At 46.6% G+C, this 16008-nt stretch overlaps 1 protein-coding gene across 15 annotated transcripts in view; it reads right to left on the reverse strand.

The window, feature by feature from the left end:
- Positions 1–502: 502 nt before the first annotated feature.
- Positions 503–16008, reverse strand: part of KIZ (kizuna centrosomal protein) — a 52830-nt gene continuing 37324 nt past the window's right edge. For 8 of the 15 annotated variants that reach the window (XR_012774970.1, XR_012774969.1, XR_012774968.1 and 5 more), the window contains one exon: positions 10628–10728. Coding sequence is in view for 7 of the 15 variants with exons in the window: in XM_075497110.1 (XP_075353225.1) it covers positions 774–877; positions 2671–2714; positions 10629–10728 (248 nt within the window). In the remaining 8 variants the exon portion in view is untranslated. Of the gene's footprint in view, positions 878–2670; positions 2715–10627; positions 10729–16008 lie in introns of those variants that run through there. The other 7 variants (XM_075497110.1, XM_075497105.1, XM_075497107.1 and 4 more) reach the window with 1 other exon arrangement.

Consider the following 16008-nt stretch of genomic DNA (forward strand, 5'->3'; position numbering starts at 1 on the left):
GCTTGCTTTCTTTTTTCAAAACCACATCTAGCTCTGTAGTGAAAATATCAGAATACAGACAAGCATCAGAAGAGGAGCGTCGTTGCATTCACAGTGCAACAAAAGCAGCGGCCAGGCTGGTCGGAGGAAGTGGCACTACTGAGCAGCCTCCAGCAGAGCAGGGGCAAGGCTGATTTGGCCATCAAATGCCGCTGTCGATTCCCGATCGCTACTGATGGACTCCTCGCCTCTGACAGCCTCTTTGTCTCTGCCACGCAGAAGGGTTACCTGTCACGCGGCTGCGTCCTGCACCTTTCCCGCTGGCACCGGGCAGGAGATGCTCACTGGGTGCAGGGGACTGCGGACAAGCAGCTCCCAGCCCCAGTAGCAAAGGAACGGGACGCTATTCGGAGGGACCCAGCTCCCTCCCTGAGGAGGAGGTTGTTTTATAGACACCCCCCACTCTCTGTGGTGATAATGCTCAGGGACGAGCGCTGTGCAAGCATCTCGGAGCAAGTAGATGTCTCAGGACATCTCTTCATTTATTCCTGAAAACCAAATATATCACAAAAAGGCTCAGTCTCATGGGGCAGGATTGCCGTCAGATCAGGAAAACACTTGGCAGTTAAGAGAAAGCACACATGCAAGGAGGCCATGTATAGCACCGAGTAATATTTATTTTGTATTTAAATTTTCTTTCACTATGAAGTGATGAGCTGCACTTCAGACAGCAGCACTCTCAACATCTACAAGATGATATTGTCTGTTTCTTCCCAAAAGTGAGCGGGTGAATCTCAGTCATAGAAGTCATCGAATTCATCTGGTTCTGTGCTGTGAGTTTGTGGGCGCAAAGCAGCCTCAATCTCGGAGCTGCTGTCGTCAGATTCGCCCCAGAAAGCTGAGGGTGAGGAGAAAAAAAAAAATTATAAGATCTTTTCCATGTTTATGTCATTTACGTCACAGACATGATCATTTTACAGCTCTCCGGAGGCAGACAGATACCATGGCTTACGGAGAAGGTCAGAGTTTAGAAGACTGCAAGACCTAGGTGCGCGTTGCCGATACAGCGCGCTGTCAACACGTCGTGGTCTCCGATAACGGAGCTGCTGTGGCCAAACAGTGGGCTCATTCAGAGGTCCCACTTCATTGTTCCTCAAGGTAGCTTGAGAGAACATTTCCACTCCAAGCAATTTACTTGACCAGCTGCTGCCTGAATTACAGCTTTGTCTATTATGTTCCATTTTCTCCCTCTACTTGACCCTGCGGTGAAGTCACAATCAGAGCATGACATCACAGAGTTGGCATAAAAACGGCAATGATGTCACAAATGAAAAATCACCACTTTGTGATAGGATCAAATACAGGCAAGACGGACTTCAAAGAACTGCATGGCTTTAACAAACAGCTCTGGGAAGCAGCGAACCATTTCACTGAAATAAACAGAATCGCATTGAAGTTTGGAGTGCCTGCGAGATTCCTCAATATGTAAATTCCTTTGACCCACGAAAAGAAGTGAGAAGCATGGCACGTGGGAAGCGCGAGTCGAGCCCACAGTCGCTGACGGAGCTGCGCTGCCTGCCCGTTCAGAGCGCTGCTGTTTGTCCAAAGCCAGCGCAATAGCCGCGATGCCCCAAATGAGGCGTAAGACTCAAACTGGGAGAGGAAGGCTGTCATACCTCACAGAGAAGTTTCAGCTCACGTCTGACTGAGGCACTGTTAATGTGTTCAGTGCGTTTGATGGCACAAGCTATATAAATATCTTATCTACAAATGCAGCAGCTGCATCTTTCATCCCATATCCCCGGCCCCCTGGACTGCAGGTCTGCCCTCTGCCCGGCTCGGCCGGGAACGGCACAGCGGCACCAGCTGAACGTGTGGGAAGAGAATGGACACACCGAAAGGCTCCAAAAACCGAAACTCCCCAGCGGAGAAGGAAACGGGCTGGGGATGCGAGAGCGCCTTTGAAATGGCACCAAAGCAGCCATCGTTTATGGCATCCTTAAGTCAGCTCGGATGCCACACCTCTGAAACATGCTCTGCGCCATTCGGGACTGCATAGCTCCCAAAGCTGAGCTCCAGGCAAAGAGCTCCCTGCGCCCAACGCCGACTTCACTTACGGGAGGCTCCGTTAGGGCTGACTTCAGACGCCAGTGGTTGTCACGGTGGTTACAAGAGAAAAGTGAAATGCAGGGGAGAAGGAAAACACGCAGGGCCCAAACACCAATTTAAAAGAAAGCCTGCTTGCTCATGGAAAAAAATGGTTCCGGATGCACGCACGCGGGTGCGCAGGCACCTTTGCGCGCCTACCTACTGTGCCTGTGCAAACACACGTGCTGCTGCCCTCCCGCTTCTGCAACCCATAGCTCACAGGGAAGAGCAAGAAACCTCAGGTTTTTCCTTCTCTAGGTTTTCTCCTACCTGCTGTTCGCTACTGTTTGATTTAAACCCTGAAGCAAAGACCCCTACTCCTTCCACGCCGTATGCACTAGGAAACACATCCTCTCTGGTCCAGAATTTGTCATCGTCAACTATTTGCTGGCTCCTGTGTTGAGACAGGGAAATTCCAGGCTTTCCCGTCTCCTTATGCTCGTATTTTATACAGTTCCATAGTGTTGTCCTCAGAGGTTTTCTACAATGTGAATTACACTTAGAAAGACATCTATTTTAAATAGCGTAACATTTGTTTCTTACCTTTGGATTTTATAGCAGTTACTATTCCCTTCCTGGTTGCAGTCCTGTAAAAGAAAAAGATTTCAAATAATCAGCACAATGTAACAAAATTAGAAGAACGTAAGTCGACTTTTTCTTTTAAAAAGCTGTGAGATGTTTAAAAAAAAAATATATCAGTAACTTCTGTAACTACTTTTTTTTTTAAATAACTATTTTATCAAGGGTTTCTTCACCTTTATGTCTTCTAGAAGGTGGAGAAATTAACATGCAGCAGGGACATCGGTCCAGGTGTTCGGGCAGGGTGAACTGGAGTCGTAACTGGTAACAGTGCCGCTTTACACCGGTAGTGCATTAAGGCTACAAAGGATCAGAGCTCCGTCTATCCTTTGCAGCCTTTCAGCTAATGCAAAGAAAGTACAGAAAAAATCCAAACAAAAATAAAAGCACCCCCTACTGATGCTCACTGAACTTCCTCGTTCCCCTTCGGCAGCGCGCTCCTCCCGCCCAGCTTCTGGGTTCCCATAGCATCATCCACGTCCCTATGTAAATGTGCAATCTCCCAGCTGCCTTTGATCTACCTTGATGTATATGCAGTTGCGACTCTGTTCTGTTAAATGACAGCTCTTGTGTCTAGAGCATCACAGGCCCTTTTGAATCTCTCAGACAAGCTGGAATCATTTTGATCTTTTGTGTGTAGCGTGTGTATTGTGTCGGTGCTGTGAAATAATCACACAGGGGCAATGATGTAGGAGAATTAACTGTTGTGTTAACAATCCCGCAATAAGCTCTAAAAATAAAGCTTCAGCTGATTTTAATAAGGAGGATCAAATAGGAGATATTTGTGACATTACTGTGTGCACTAGTAAAATATAAGCACATGTCAAGCTGCAATTTGAAGCTGTTGCCACAGTCAAAACAGGACTCCATCAGCTGTCAAAAATTTCATACGATTTGCTGCATTTCATTTAAAGACATGGCAGCTAATACATAATCGCTCAAAGCGGAGAGTTAAAAATATTCTAACTACTATTGTGGAGGCATTTGTGAAGGAGATAAAAAAAAAGCAGAGACGATTCATTGCTCGTCTTGCACCACTGTATTTGGTAAGAATTGGGGATCGCAGCTAGAAAGCTGAACTTAAAGCAGGGGGAAGTTTCATTATGTTACAGCTACCTATGTTACGGAAACTTCTCCTTTTAAATAAGAGAAAGCTCATGCTGTTTAGATCATATTCCTTTTCTGCAAGCTGGGAATGCCATTCGCGTGCAACCTCCCTCCCTCTTTGCAGATACACAAAAATTCCCAGAAATAGGGAATTAGCCAAAGTTTAGCCAAGACAGCAAACGGAGGCTTAAGTACTAGTAACCAGTAACAGTAGTAGTAGAGTATTAACAGTGACGTAACTAATTATTAACTTAAGTAAAAAAGTTCAGAAAGTTAGCCTTCCAACGTTTATGTGCTGTTCTGTTAGCGTGCCATCCAAACGCCTTTCTGTTTTATTCAGAGTCAAACCCTACACTGCATTACACTTCAACTTCTCCTTCAAATACATTTACTCGACAGTATTTTCAGCAAGTATTTTAAGTCAGAGCCTCTGGGTTGAGTCCTGCAATATGCTGAACGCCTTTAACTCTTGCTCACTTTGGTGAGATTTCATGACCCTCAGCATCTCCCGGGAGGTGCTCCACGTATCCCAGGCTTAGCCCATAAAAATGTGCTCAAGAGGCTGCAACTCTGGCGGCTGCATCGTTTTTCCCCTGGGTGTAGAGCGAGGAACCACTTGTTGCTGAGCTACAAATTGAGAGGTGACTTCTGTGGCAGACTGCACAAGAACCATTTTATCCTCAAGTAGTTCAGTAAAACAAGATCGGGCGGCTGGCAGCTACCGCTTCCACTGCCTGCTGCTTCGTCTCCCATTGTGAGGAAGGGAGGCGCATAGGGCTTCGTTATTCAGCCATGCTAGGAGGTCCCTAGAAGTGATTTTTTGCTCCGCTTCTCTCCGCAGTTCAAGCCCAGATCAAACGAGAGGGTTGGTCATTTGGGCCCAGAGCCTCTGCCGTGCCGAGGACCACAACATGGAGCGGGGGACCACCAGTGGAAGACTGCCCAGGTCTCCGGAGGACTGCCCTGGGTCCTCTTGCACAGCTCAAAGCACGGCGAGGTGCTCCAGGTCCGGCTGAAGGCCAGTGGTCTCACGGAGATGTTGCGGTGGACAAGGACCGCCGTGGCTGTAAGAAGGTCTGGAAATCTTCCCTCTTCTGCCCCAGCTTCCCATGAAGAAGAAGGTCAATGCTGACAGGAGAGGGGAGAAGGCAGATGTTTGTATTCTACCAAAACCCATCCACTTGTTGGGGTTCCTCCTCCCGGGGTTAATCCACCGCGCCTAGAATGGGATTCACTCCCAGAACAGCACAGAGCTGTAGCGCTGCACGCCGGGAGCTGGGCGCTAGTGGGACGCAGCAGTCCATAAAGAGAGAGACGGCGAACAGGGTGTCAGCACGGGCTTGGCATGAAAGCTGTCGGCACAGAGAAACGCCTGGGGAGATAGGGAGAATGGAGCTAGGACATCAGAAAGGCCAGACCGGCAATCGCAGCTCTGCCAAACCAAGCCTGGAAAGTGCTGCAAGATAGCTTTGTAACAGGGAATAAAATTCCTGAATTACGTCTGAAGTGTTCGTCAAGGCTGATAAGATGCAAGACCACCTCTACATTGCAAAACATTCGTATTCAGAAATGGGCAAGTTCAATCATGAAAGTTATCATCGGGTATACTGAGCACACAATAACCACACAGCCCTCCGTGGAGAAATTTTAGGAGTATAAATGAAGTAAGGGCAGTTTCACTGCCTCGACTAATCCCCCGTCGTGACCCTTCGGTATCCATTTACACATTTGCTTCTTCCCTAAAATAACTCCAAACTGAACCCAGGCTCTAACAAAGAAAAAACCCAAACCAGTTTAACTTCAAAGGGCCTTTTAATCTCTCCTTTACTCTGATGAAACAGGCTTTTTGTATTGAAGATGCTGCAACAATCAGAAATGAAAAAGCTCCAAGAAAATATTTTTCCCTCCATAAAGAAAATCAATATTAAGAGGAAAACACTAGACCAACAAGAGCCAAATTAACAGCGGTGGCTCACTGACAAACAGCAGAAAATGTTTGCTTTAGCCCGAGTATCTTTTTGCTAAAGCACCTGTTGAACCTCTAGGTTTTAGTGTCAAGTGAAAAAAAAAGACACCCAAACACCAAGGGGGGGAAAGACACCCAATTGCCAAAAAAACCCCCAAAAAAACCAAACCCAGAGAAAACTACCTGAACATCAAGGGGAAGAAAAAACAACCCAAACCACCCCCAAAACACAACCCCCCAACAAAAAGCACCCAAGCGCCAAGAGAAAGAGCCACGACCCCCGTGCCAAGTTTTATCAGAAAACCAAGCAAAGCGCAGAGCGCAGCGGCCTGGGGAACGCTGGCACTCCGGCTGGTCTTGCCGCAGGCTCCGAAGCCTGTGCGCCTCCGTCCTGCGCACGCGCTGCCTCGGCAGCGCGCCACGGAAAACAAACCGGGCGTTTCTGTTTCGCAGGGTGGTGGTAACCCTCAGCGAGAGAAGCGGTGAAGCTTCTCCCCGGCAATACGTGAGGATGCAGAGTCGCAGATCCAGCTTTTAAAATAATTTTTTGAAGACATCTAAAAGCTGCGTGGTAGTAAGCGAGCCAGGCTGCTTAGTGGCGGTGCCTCCGATGTGACAGTCTCAGCTGGGCATCCCCCGTGATCGCACGCTTCCCTGCCAGTTCCTGCAGAAGCCTGACGGCTCTATCATTTTCTGCTGATCGTTTACTAGAAATTGGGCATCACAGAAGTATTCCCCGCCCTGGACAGTCAGTATAAACTAAAAAAATCCATGCGAGCCAGAATTGGAGTAATAACACTGAATTTAAGTAATTACACCGCAAATAGGATGACTGTTGTTTTTGGATACAAAGATCTACATCGAGCTACATTTAAGACTGTTCTCTGTTTAGATATACCAGGCTGAAGGAAAAAACCAGCTAACACACAGACTGCAGCACAGCGCTGCGATGAAACTGTGTCGGAAGAGCAGAGGGCATCGCTGCAGAAATAAACTCTATTTCCTCTGTATTACAGAGGCAATGTATTTACAGAGGTGGTGTTGCCTCTCCCCACAAACCGTTCCTCGCCAGTACTCGTAGAGCATCGCCACTACAACAGTGCTATTTCTGCCACAGCTGGATGCTAAGGTTTAGGAAACAAAGCTCACAAATATCTGTAACATCAGAAAAACGTGCTTGAATTTACGGTCGGCTTCTTCCAGAAGTGATTTGACAACTGAAAGTAGGGCAGACGTATAAAACCATCGGATACGGGCTGGTTTCTGGGTGCGTCTCGGGAGCCTGGAAACACGCTGTGCCGCCATCCCTGGGCTCGCTGGTGAAGGCGTCTCCCGAGCACCGCCAGCCCCCAGCCCGTGGGGCCTCTGCTCGCAGCCCCCGGCAGTAGCTGGGGTTGCAGGCGGGGTGCGCAGAGCCGGCGTGTCCCCCGCCGCGGCGGGAGAGCGGCGGCAGCGGGCCCGGTGTTAAACATCGCCCCCGAGAATAATTAAGAGGATGACTCATAATCTGCCAACTTTTATTTGCATGTCGTTACGTCTGTGTTTGGTAAAGGCGGCTTTCGACTAAAAAACAGCCTTCAGAGACCAGAGCGGATTACTTCCAGAAGACAGATTAATCAAAGTTTAAAATACTTTACACCGTGTTTATATCCTGAGAAATTAAAATTGCTCTTCGGTTCTCAGTCGATAATGCATCTTTAATCTCCAGATTATTTTGAAACGAGACAGCGCAAACAAGTCAAAGAAAAATAAACTGCTTGCATCAAAAATTCGGAATTACCCAGAAAGCTAGTGACCTCCACTGGCTGCATCCATCGCTACAGGGCCGCGAAATGCCACACACATCGCCTGCTGCCCGCTCTCGCGGAGAGATTCAGTCCTGACTTCTGATACCTTTTCCCCCAAGTAATTGTAGAATTTAGCACGCTCCTTTCCCCTGCAAAACGCTAACTCTTCAAACGAAAGTTGCATCTCCGTGCGTGTAAATATTCCCTCGGTAAAGTAAATGATGCCAGGAAAAAATAGTTTTATGGCTAAACGTCGAGCAGGGCAATATTTGCGGGAGAAGAGGAAGCTCTGGCATGCACCTCCGAACAAAAGGGAACAAGTGGTCTTTACTCGGAGAGCAGCTTCCTATTAAGACTCACTCCTTCGTACATTATGCCTTTCATCCCCACTCAACCACAAAATGATTTTGCTGTAGGAAATACAATGGCAGAAAAAGATTTACATTGAAAGAATCTTTAATAATAAACTGTTGCAGATCTGCCTACTTCCCCGTGATTTATAATACAATAAACATCGGATTCTATTAAGTCTCATGCACTGAAGACATGCACTGAAAAACCGAATATGAAAGCCCTCAATTCTTCCCGTCTCCAGCACCATAATAGTGAAATGAGCATGTATAAATGTGCTAAGAGTATCTCTTTGCATCTTTTATAGCTTGTGTGTATTAATCTGTAAAGCTTATTAAGAAAGTCATTGCTATGCAAAGCAGCACCCAATCTCTTTCTCTTGCTTTTCAACAGAGCGCAGTGTTTAGCCAATAGGACCGGTCCCCTGCCCCTCATTCGGCATTCATAACATGCAACATTTGCACAATGTATCTCTCAAAGGCTGCTGAATAGAAAGCCTTAATACTCATGTAAACAACTGCAAACCAATTACTTAATGAATCAGGCCCACACATAATGAGGTGCCAGACAAAGAGCTATAAATGCATTTTTGCGCCCGAGCCTCTGCTTTAAAGTAAAATCCCTCAGCTGTAGTTTGGGCTTAACTGGCACATCGTAATTATTGTCTGGAGGACATCAGAGGAAGCCATTTTTTTTATTTCGGTCCAGCAGGGTCTTTCGCGAGGTCACTCATCAGCTCAGTGACAAAACGGAGCAAAGAAGAATTTATAAAAAGTACCACAGCAGTGCTACGCAGTTATGTTTATTCTCAAGTAGTGGGTTTCGAGACCACTTGTAAAAGCAATAAAGCCCGAGGAGTGACTGCAGTAAGCAGAGCGCTTAAATGTGAGCGGCGAAGAAATCGCACTGCGCCCTGGCCGCAAACAAGCGGCCGGCCGCCCTTTCCATCTCTCCCTCTTCCTCCCGACTTTCGCCGCTCTCCGTCTTTGCGGAGCGGATGCCAAGCGTCCAAAAGCCAGGGCTGTTAGTAAACGTTGTGTTTAGGAGGCTGCACTATTTTTGACTCATTTAGAAAAACTAACTTGAAGCTGTGGCAAGAGATTTTTTTTTTTAAAGCACCATCATCGTGTATCAGCACATGAAGAGCACTTGCTTCTCAGCACTGAAAGGCATGAAATTATAGGGCAGAGCAAATTATTTTAAAATCTATCACAAATAAGAATTTGAAAAAAACAGCGGAAAAAACGTACGCCGTATAAACAGCATCTGAAAAATGCAAAGTCGCCAAACACATTTTTAGCAAGTAGTGCAACATCCAAGGGGGAAAAAGCTTGGAGACTTTTTTTTTTTTTTAAATAAAACAATAGTTCATTTTAAATTATACATATTTCATTCAGACACTTAGCAGTGATCCTGTAAGCAAGTTCTTCAGGGCCCGATCCTTCTCTTCCTGCTGTCCTGGGCTTCAGTGAATGGCTAAAATTTAACATTTAAAAATTCATTTATAAGAGCACCCTTGCATTTCGTAGCATTAGGTAGTATGATTTGGAATATCATTCTCAAACAAAGTTTCAGAAAATTTAAAAAGAAAAAAAAGAAAAAAGGAAAAAGAAAAGAGTTTGAGCATAAGACCCTAAGAATTCACCCTAAACAAAAGCATGAATGCCATTCACCAATATTGTATTACAGCTCGTATTTACTGTACTTGAAGAGTTACAGAAACAGCGCGATTTTGACACAAAATGCAGAACACCATTTGCAAAATCGGAACTGACCTCATCAATAACAGCATAAAAAAAAGCTACAGAAAGAGAGCGATGCCGTATAAACAGAAGGAGTTAAAATTTATCAAAAGGCTTTAAAGTCTCTTCCTGAGTGCTATTGATGGCAGTTTTCAGACCAGGAGCCGCGCAGCAGCAGCACCCACTTGCTGGGCTGTTCTAATAAGAGCAGATAAGGATCTAAAGCCCAGCCAATATTTCATGAGACGGCTGTGTTATATCCTATTTTCTGCTGCTTCTTGACCACTAATTTGATTGCTGCTCTTTGATTACCGTTACATGCCAATGAAGAATACAAGGAACATCCAGCAGAACTGCTCAGGGACCTAAAGGCAACTGCTGCAGTTTAAAAGAAACCCACAAACCAACTTTTTTTTCTTTTTTTAAAAAAAGAACAAACTGCCCCCTTTAGGTACATGTAAGGCCATTAAAGAAACATCCTCAGTTTGCAAGCAAGAAAGGCACGTTATAAATACCCCAGTCCCAAATCTAAAAAACCCCCAAACCCCGAGCCCATGAAAAGCGTTATCCAGTTACAGCTAGCTTACATCTCGGACACACGGAGAAGAAACCCACCACTTTATTTCTTGAAGACTTTACGTTTTATGTCTGCCCCTCTCCTGACAACTCCTATTGTCTGGCCCCTGAGTAGCCCTACTGAGAGCAGCTGTACACGCTAATTTGTGGTTCACTGAGATGTCAATTGAGTCTTAAAATGAGAAAACAACAGCTGCAAAACAATACTTGGCTTTGGCACAAATATTTTCTAAGGTGTACCAAAGTTTAAGATGTTTTATTAGATAAACATAAATACGAACCCTAACCCTAGACCGAGTGAAAAAATAAAATCATCGGAGCTTCAGTCATTATCTGTCGGAGTTTCTCATTCTACAGAAGCATTTCAAATGTTAAAGGATTTAACAACTTTACCTTGAGAAGGGGGGACTTCTTTCATTCGGGGAAGAACTAGTTTCCGAATGCATTTCTTGGCTTGCTTTCGCTTTGGAACCATTATCGCCACTATCCCAACCTGTTAAGTAAAAACATGAAATATAAATTTTCAAATAACAACGGCTGGACCTTACAACAGCACGCAGTCCCTAGCAGCAACACGCTCTTATTTTCAAATAGATGCACGTAATGGCCACGCTCTTGGTTTGACGACAACGTCTGGAGGGGAGCACGCACCACGCAGTTACGGGATCTGCCTCGAGATTGTTTGCTCACGGTTAGCTGGAAATTAGTTTAAAACCACAAGAAAACAAGACTCCCTCACTATCAAGGTAACTGATGGTGATTTCTTGTGAATAGTGAAATTTTTGCATGTTTTACCTCATTTTAGAAAAAAGAGAATCTCAGTGTTTGCTCTAAGAGCTGTACTGCATCATGGCAACTTTAAGCAAAACTTAAAGGATTCCTGGGGTCTTTTTACTCTTTTTTTATCCCTGAGTTCTCATTTACTTTAGCTAATCAGGAAGCAAGGTTATTTTTATTCTTTCCCCTTAAATGTAGATTATTTTGGATAGTTACAGTTCTCTTAATATTATCTGATACATCAGTATTTTCAGCCATTCTCTTGAATTAGAGCTGTGTTTGGGAGACACAAATCTTGGGATTTTTATGACTTAAACAGCCAAGCACCCAACTATTTCAGAATCTTTTATCCACGCTTTCCTTTCTTCCCGCTCTCTGTATCTCATTTCCATTCTGTAGACTAAGTTAAAAAAAAAAAAAAAAAGAGAGGTAAAAGAATTCATTCACTGGAATTGTACAATTGCTTATTTTTGTACTCATTTCCAAAGAACATGATGCTCAAGTACAAATCCCACTTTAAAAGGCTACTTTGCATATATATATAGTACTGAAATTATAAGCAAGCCTTAATTGTTACCAACTTCATTCCAAGCCAGGACAAGTCAGTATTTCTGTCCATCTTGGACACTCCTACTTTCTAACTGGCTGTGCACGTTACCAGTCCGCTCCAGCGGATCGCACCACTCCGCTCTTGGATTTCAGCGGCAGAAATCCTGCTCGGTCTCAGGCACTTCCAGCAAAGAGGTGCAAGACGTCTGACCGGCGCAGGAGATGGCAGAGCTCGGGCACAGGAGCTGCGCTGCGCTGGCAGCAGTGTGCCGCTCTGCAGAACTAAGTCTGACTGCTTCCCAGAGAGCGCATGAAGGAAAAAAGAAAAACGAAGAATGGAGGGGGAAAAAGAAAATAAGGGGAAAAAAAAGGGGGGACGCCCCCTTTCCTGTGATGCACACGTGCAGAGGAGCAGAGACCCACGGCGATCACGGAGGACGTCCTGGATGCAAGACTGACAGCAGCTCAGAGCTGCAGACTGAGCAATGTGGGCATGGACTGAGAAACCACTGACCACAAAGGAACGAATATTGGCACTTTGGGAAAGCAAAAAAAACCTGATTTAATCTAATCAAGTCAGAACTCCCAGAAGCTGCTTTTCACTCCAGCAGTAGAGCACTTAACAGGGGTATATGTCGTGGTTTGACCCCAGCCGTGACTGAGCTCCCCCCAGCCGCTCGCTCACTCCCCCCCAGTGGGACGGGGGAGAGAATGGAAGAGTAAAAGTGAGAAAACTGGTGGGCTGAGATAAGAACAGTTTAATAATTGAAACAAAATAAAATAGTAATAATAAAAGAATATACAAAGCGAGTGATGCACGATGCAATTGCTCACCACCCGCTGACCGATGCCCAGCCAGTCCCCCAGCAGCGATCCCTACCCCCCGGCCAGCTCCCCCCAGTTTATATCCTGGGCATGACGCCAGATGGGATGGAATAGCCCCTGGGCCAGTTTGGATCAACAATCCTGGCTGTGCCCCCTCCCAGCTCCTTGTGCCCCTCCAGCCTCCTCAGTCGGCAGAGCATGAGAAGCTGAAAAGCCTTTGACCAGTGTAAGCATTTCTTAGCAACAACTAAAACATCAGCGTGTTATCAACATTATTCTCATCCTAAACCCAAAAAACAGCACTACACCAGCTACTAGGAAGAAAGTTAACTCTATCCCAGTCAAAACCAGGACAGTGTATTTTTCAGGGCTTCTCATGCACAGATTCAAACTACAACGCACAACGTGGCTGAGATTACGTGCTCGCTTCTTCCTGGGGATAGAGCGGGCTTTGCTTCAGGAGGGCATCCCTCTGCCTCGAGAAAGCCTTCCACAAAGCCACTTGCGCCTGGCTAACAGAACACCACAGGCCATAGACTCTGCAAACATTTAAAATCCAGTATGTGTGCCCTCGGATGTGGCTCCGGCGTGTCCGTGGCTTGCTCCTTGTGTGAAGGAGAACGTGAAGCAAACGGCCTCTGTGCAAATCATCAGCTCTAACCACACTTCCCATTTCAGCGCTGCACACAGAGGGACACATCCACCTCGTTACAGTCTGTTAGCGGACTGAGCGCTTTTCCTCCTTCCCAACCACAACAGGTAGAGAGTTCCAGAGCGGACGGTAGCTTCGGAGGGTGTTAGCACGCCAGTTAAGCAGCTGCATCTGGTGTGTGCCTCTCAAAGCCTTCCCTTTGTTTCAGGCTAAGCCTGGGAGCCCCCCCCGCGCAGGGACCCGACACCTAGCTTGCTGTCGATGGGGTCCCCTGCAGCGGGAACACGTCTGCAAACGCAGGGAAGTGCTTCTACCTGTGCATGAGTAACTCGCTCTGTTGCCGTTGAATGCTCTTCCCGTCCCTCAGGGCAGTGATGTGGAGCCCGTCTTGGATCCAGGCGTACCCACCACACCTTTCCAGCTGGCACTTCAAAGTCCAGGTCTTTGCCAGCTCTACCAAAACTCGAGCTGGGCCACTGTTGTCATGCAGCTCTCCTTAGGCTTTTGCACGCATACCAGCCCCAAAAGACCATTCCCCCACGCTTGCTGTGCCTGCGCTGGCTCCCCTTCCTTCACTACATCAAACAGTAACACAAACTACTTGTTCTTCACCTTTAAGCGCCTTCAGAGCCCAGCTTTGCCCTACCTGTCAATTATAATACAACACTTGGCTGTCGGTCCCCACTTCTGCCTTAATTACACCAGACTGCCTTGCCAATTAGTCCAGTCGTTCCCCTCTTTGTGCTGACTTACATCCTACATACCCTACAGAAATGGGAGATCCTTCTAGGAACTCCTAAGCCCACCAGCTCACCTCCCTGGAAAGCTTGCTGTGGCGATGCATCTGGCTTGCGGCACCCACGAAGCGCCTGACAACACGTAAGCAGCCAGCGTGCAGCGACTGCTGCTTTGTGTGCCGAGCAGTCACCTGGCTCTTACCTCCTCTTACCCCACGCATCCGCTTCATCCCCGTGCTTTCAACAACACGTCCGCCTTGTAAGTTGGCGGAAAGGAAGAGTCTTGGTTACAGACATGCAGCGCCGACAACAAAACCAGCCCAACCCGGGCGCACGGCAAGACTTGCTTTACCATTGTGAGAAAGCACAGGAGACTGGTGCAACGCGCAGGGAGAGAAGAGAAGAGAAGAGAAGAGAAGACAAGACAGAAGAAATATGCTGCTGGGAGAGAAAACCCGTAAGCGCTTCACTCCTGACAGAACTGCATTGTGCCATGAAGCCCTTATGCAGATCAGTGTATTTCCCTCATAAAACAGATCGTTGTGCTTAAGGTTAAATGCAACTTAGTTCAAAAAGACACTGTTATTCTGGGGGGAGGGTGTGTGGTGTTTGTTTTGCCAGAAGCATCTACCTTGCCGTGCTATAACAGCCAAGCGCGCCCTCCCTGTCGCAGGGTGGGGACAGCAAGAGGCATGCTGTGCTGAAACACAGATACACATTTTTCCCTGAGCACACAGCAGAACATGATAGCCCTGGAAAGAAAGATGCACTGAGTGGAGAAGAGGCCAAAAAAAAAAAAGAAAAAAGAAAAAAGATGGGTTTAGAGCACAACAGCAGCGTGCAGACTGAAACCCTTGGATAAAAGAATTGCCAGCCCCATATAAATCATTCAACGGGGAGCAGCGGCACTGGGAAGCAGAAGCGGAGGCGAGAGGAGGGCTGCAACAGTGCTGCTGGAGAGCAGCAGCTCCTGACGGCCGTCTCGTAACGCCTCCTGGGCCGCACGCAGGCTTGCTAAAAAGCACCTCTCCCTTCCCATCCAAATTTGGTAAATTCTTGCTACACCGGGTAAAAGACAGATGCCATCTGCTTGATGTTCTCTTCCTGAGCGGTTTTTGGAAGGAGTGGCCTCACCACATCACCAGCTCTCGTGTGCCAGAGACACCCCAGAAGCAACGTAGGCACGCAGGGGTGAAGCTGTCCGGATGGGGTACTCGGAGCATTTGCTCAGCCTGAACGGCCAGCCCGTACTGCACAGACACAACTGAACAAGCTTGATAAAACTCAGTCTTTAAACTCAATCTGGGATGTTAATACTGGAAAGTTGTTAATCCAATCGTTCGAGCAGTACCGCAGCAGAACGGGAGCTGGTGCATCCCAGAGGACACGGCTCTCCTCGTGCCTTTTTCCCTACGCATTGTTCCTTCCACTCAGAACTAGCAAAAGATCTGTGATACCACTATTAATTAAAAACACTCCACACTTTCCAACTTTGAATTAATTGTGCAGTTGGCATGGGTCAAAGCAGCTTTCATGTCAGCTTTTACAATTTTGTTCTGAACAAAATGGGTTCATTAGCCAACAATTCCAGGAAAAAAAATGCCGTCGTTGCATAATGAACCACTATTATTTTGTTCTGTCGAACAGTTAAAGTGATCTTTAACCCAGAACGTACTGTACCAGCACAGAACCAAAAAGAAGGCATTTCCTCCATGTATTCCCCCTGTGGCCTAGGTTGCAGCATCTATCAATTTACAGCCAAACCTCTCAGCAGCTAAAAAAGTGATGTGATGTAATTTTCTGCAAATTGAGAGATAAGAAAGCTCTTGGCCTCGTACTTGCAATATTTATATCTTGTTAATTGTATTACCTCTCTCAGAGGAAGAAGCCCATACTTTTTAAACATGGAAACCAGCATTAAAGCCCGTGACCGCAGCTAGAGTCCCAGCATAGAAAAGTCAACTGCAGATACCAAATCGTCTCTCTATGAACAATCTCCAAGTGCTTGACTCGCCTGTCTGGAAATGGGAAACACAGTTCACGAGGTTGCTGGTTTTTAAAATGCAGACTGGGAAAACAGAAATACCACTGTGTTCATGTGTAGCCCGTAGGGTTTGCGAGCAAGACCGAAATCTTCGACCTAAGTGGCAAAGCACGTAAGCAAGACGTAGAAGTAGTATAGTAGGTGCTGCTCTACCAGGAGAGGAACAAGAGCACTTTGTACACCACTCAA

Source organism: Mycteria americana, chromosome 3 (assembly GCF_035582795.1).
Source record: "Mycteria americana isolate JAX WOST 10 ecotype Jacksonville Zoo and Gardens chromosome 3, USCA_MyAme_1.0, whole genome shotgun sequence".
NCBI lineage: Eukaryota > Metazoa > Chordata > Aves > Ciconiiformes > Ciconiidae > Mycteria > Mycteria americana.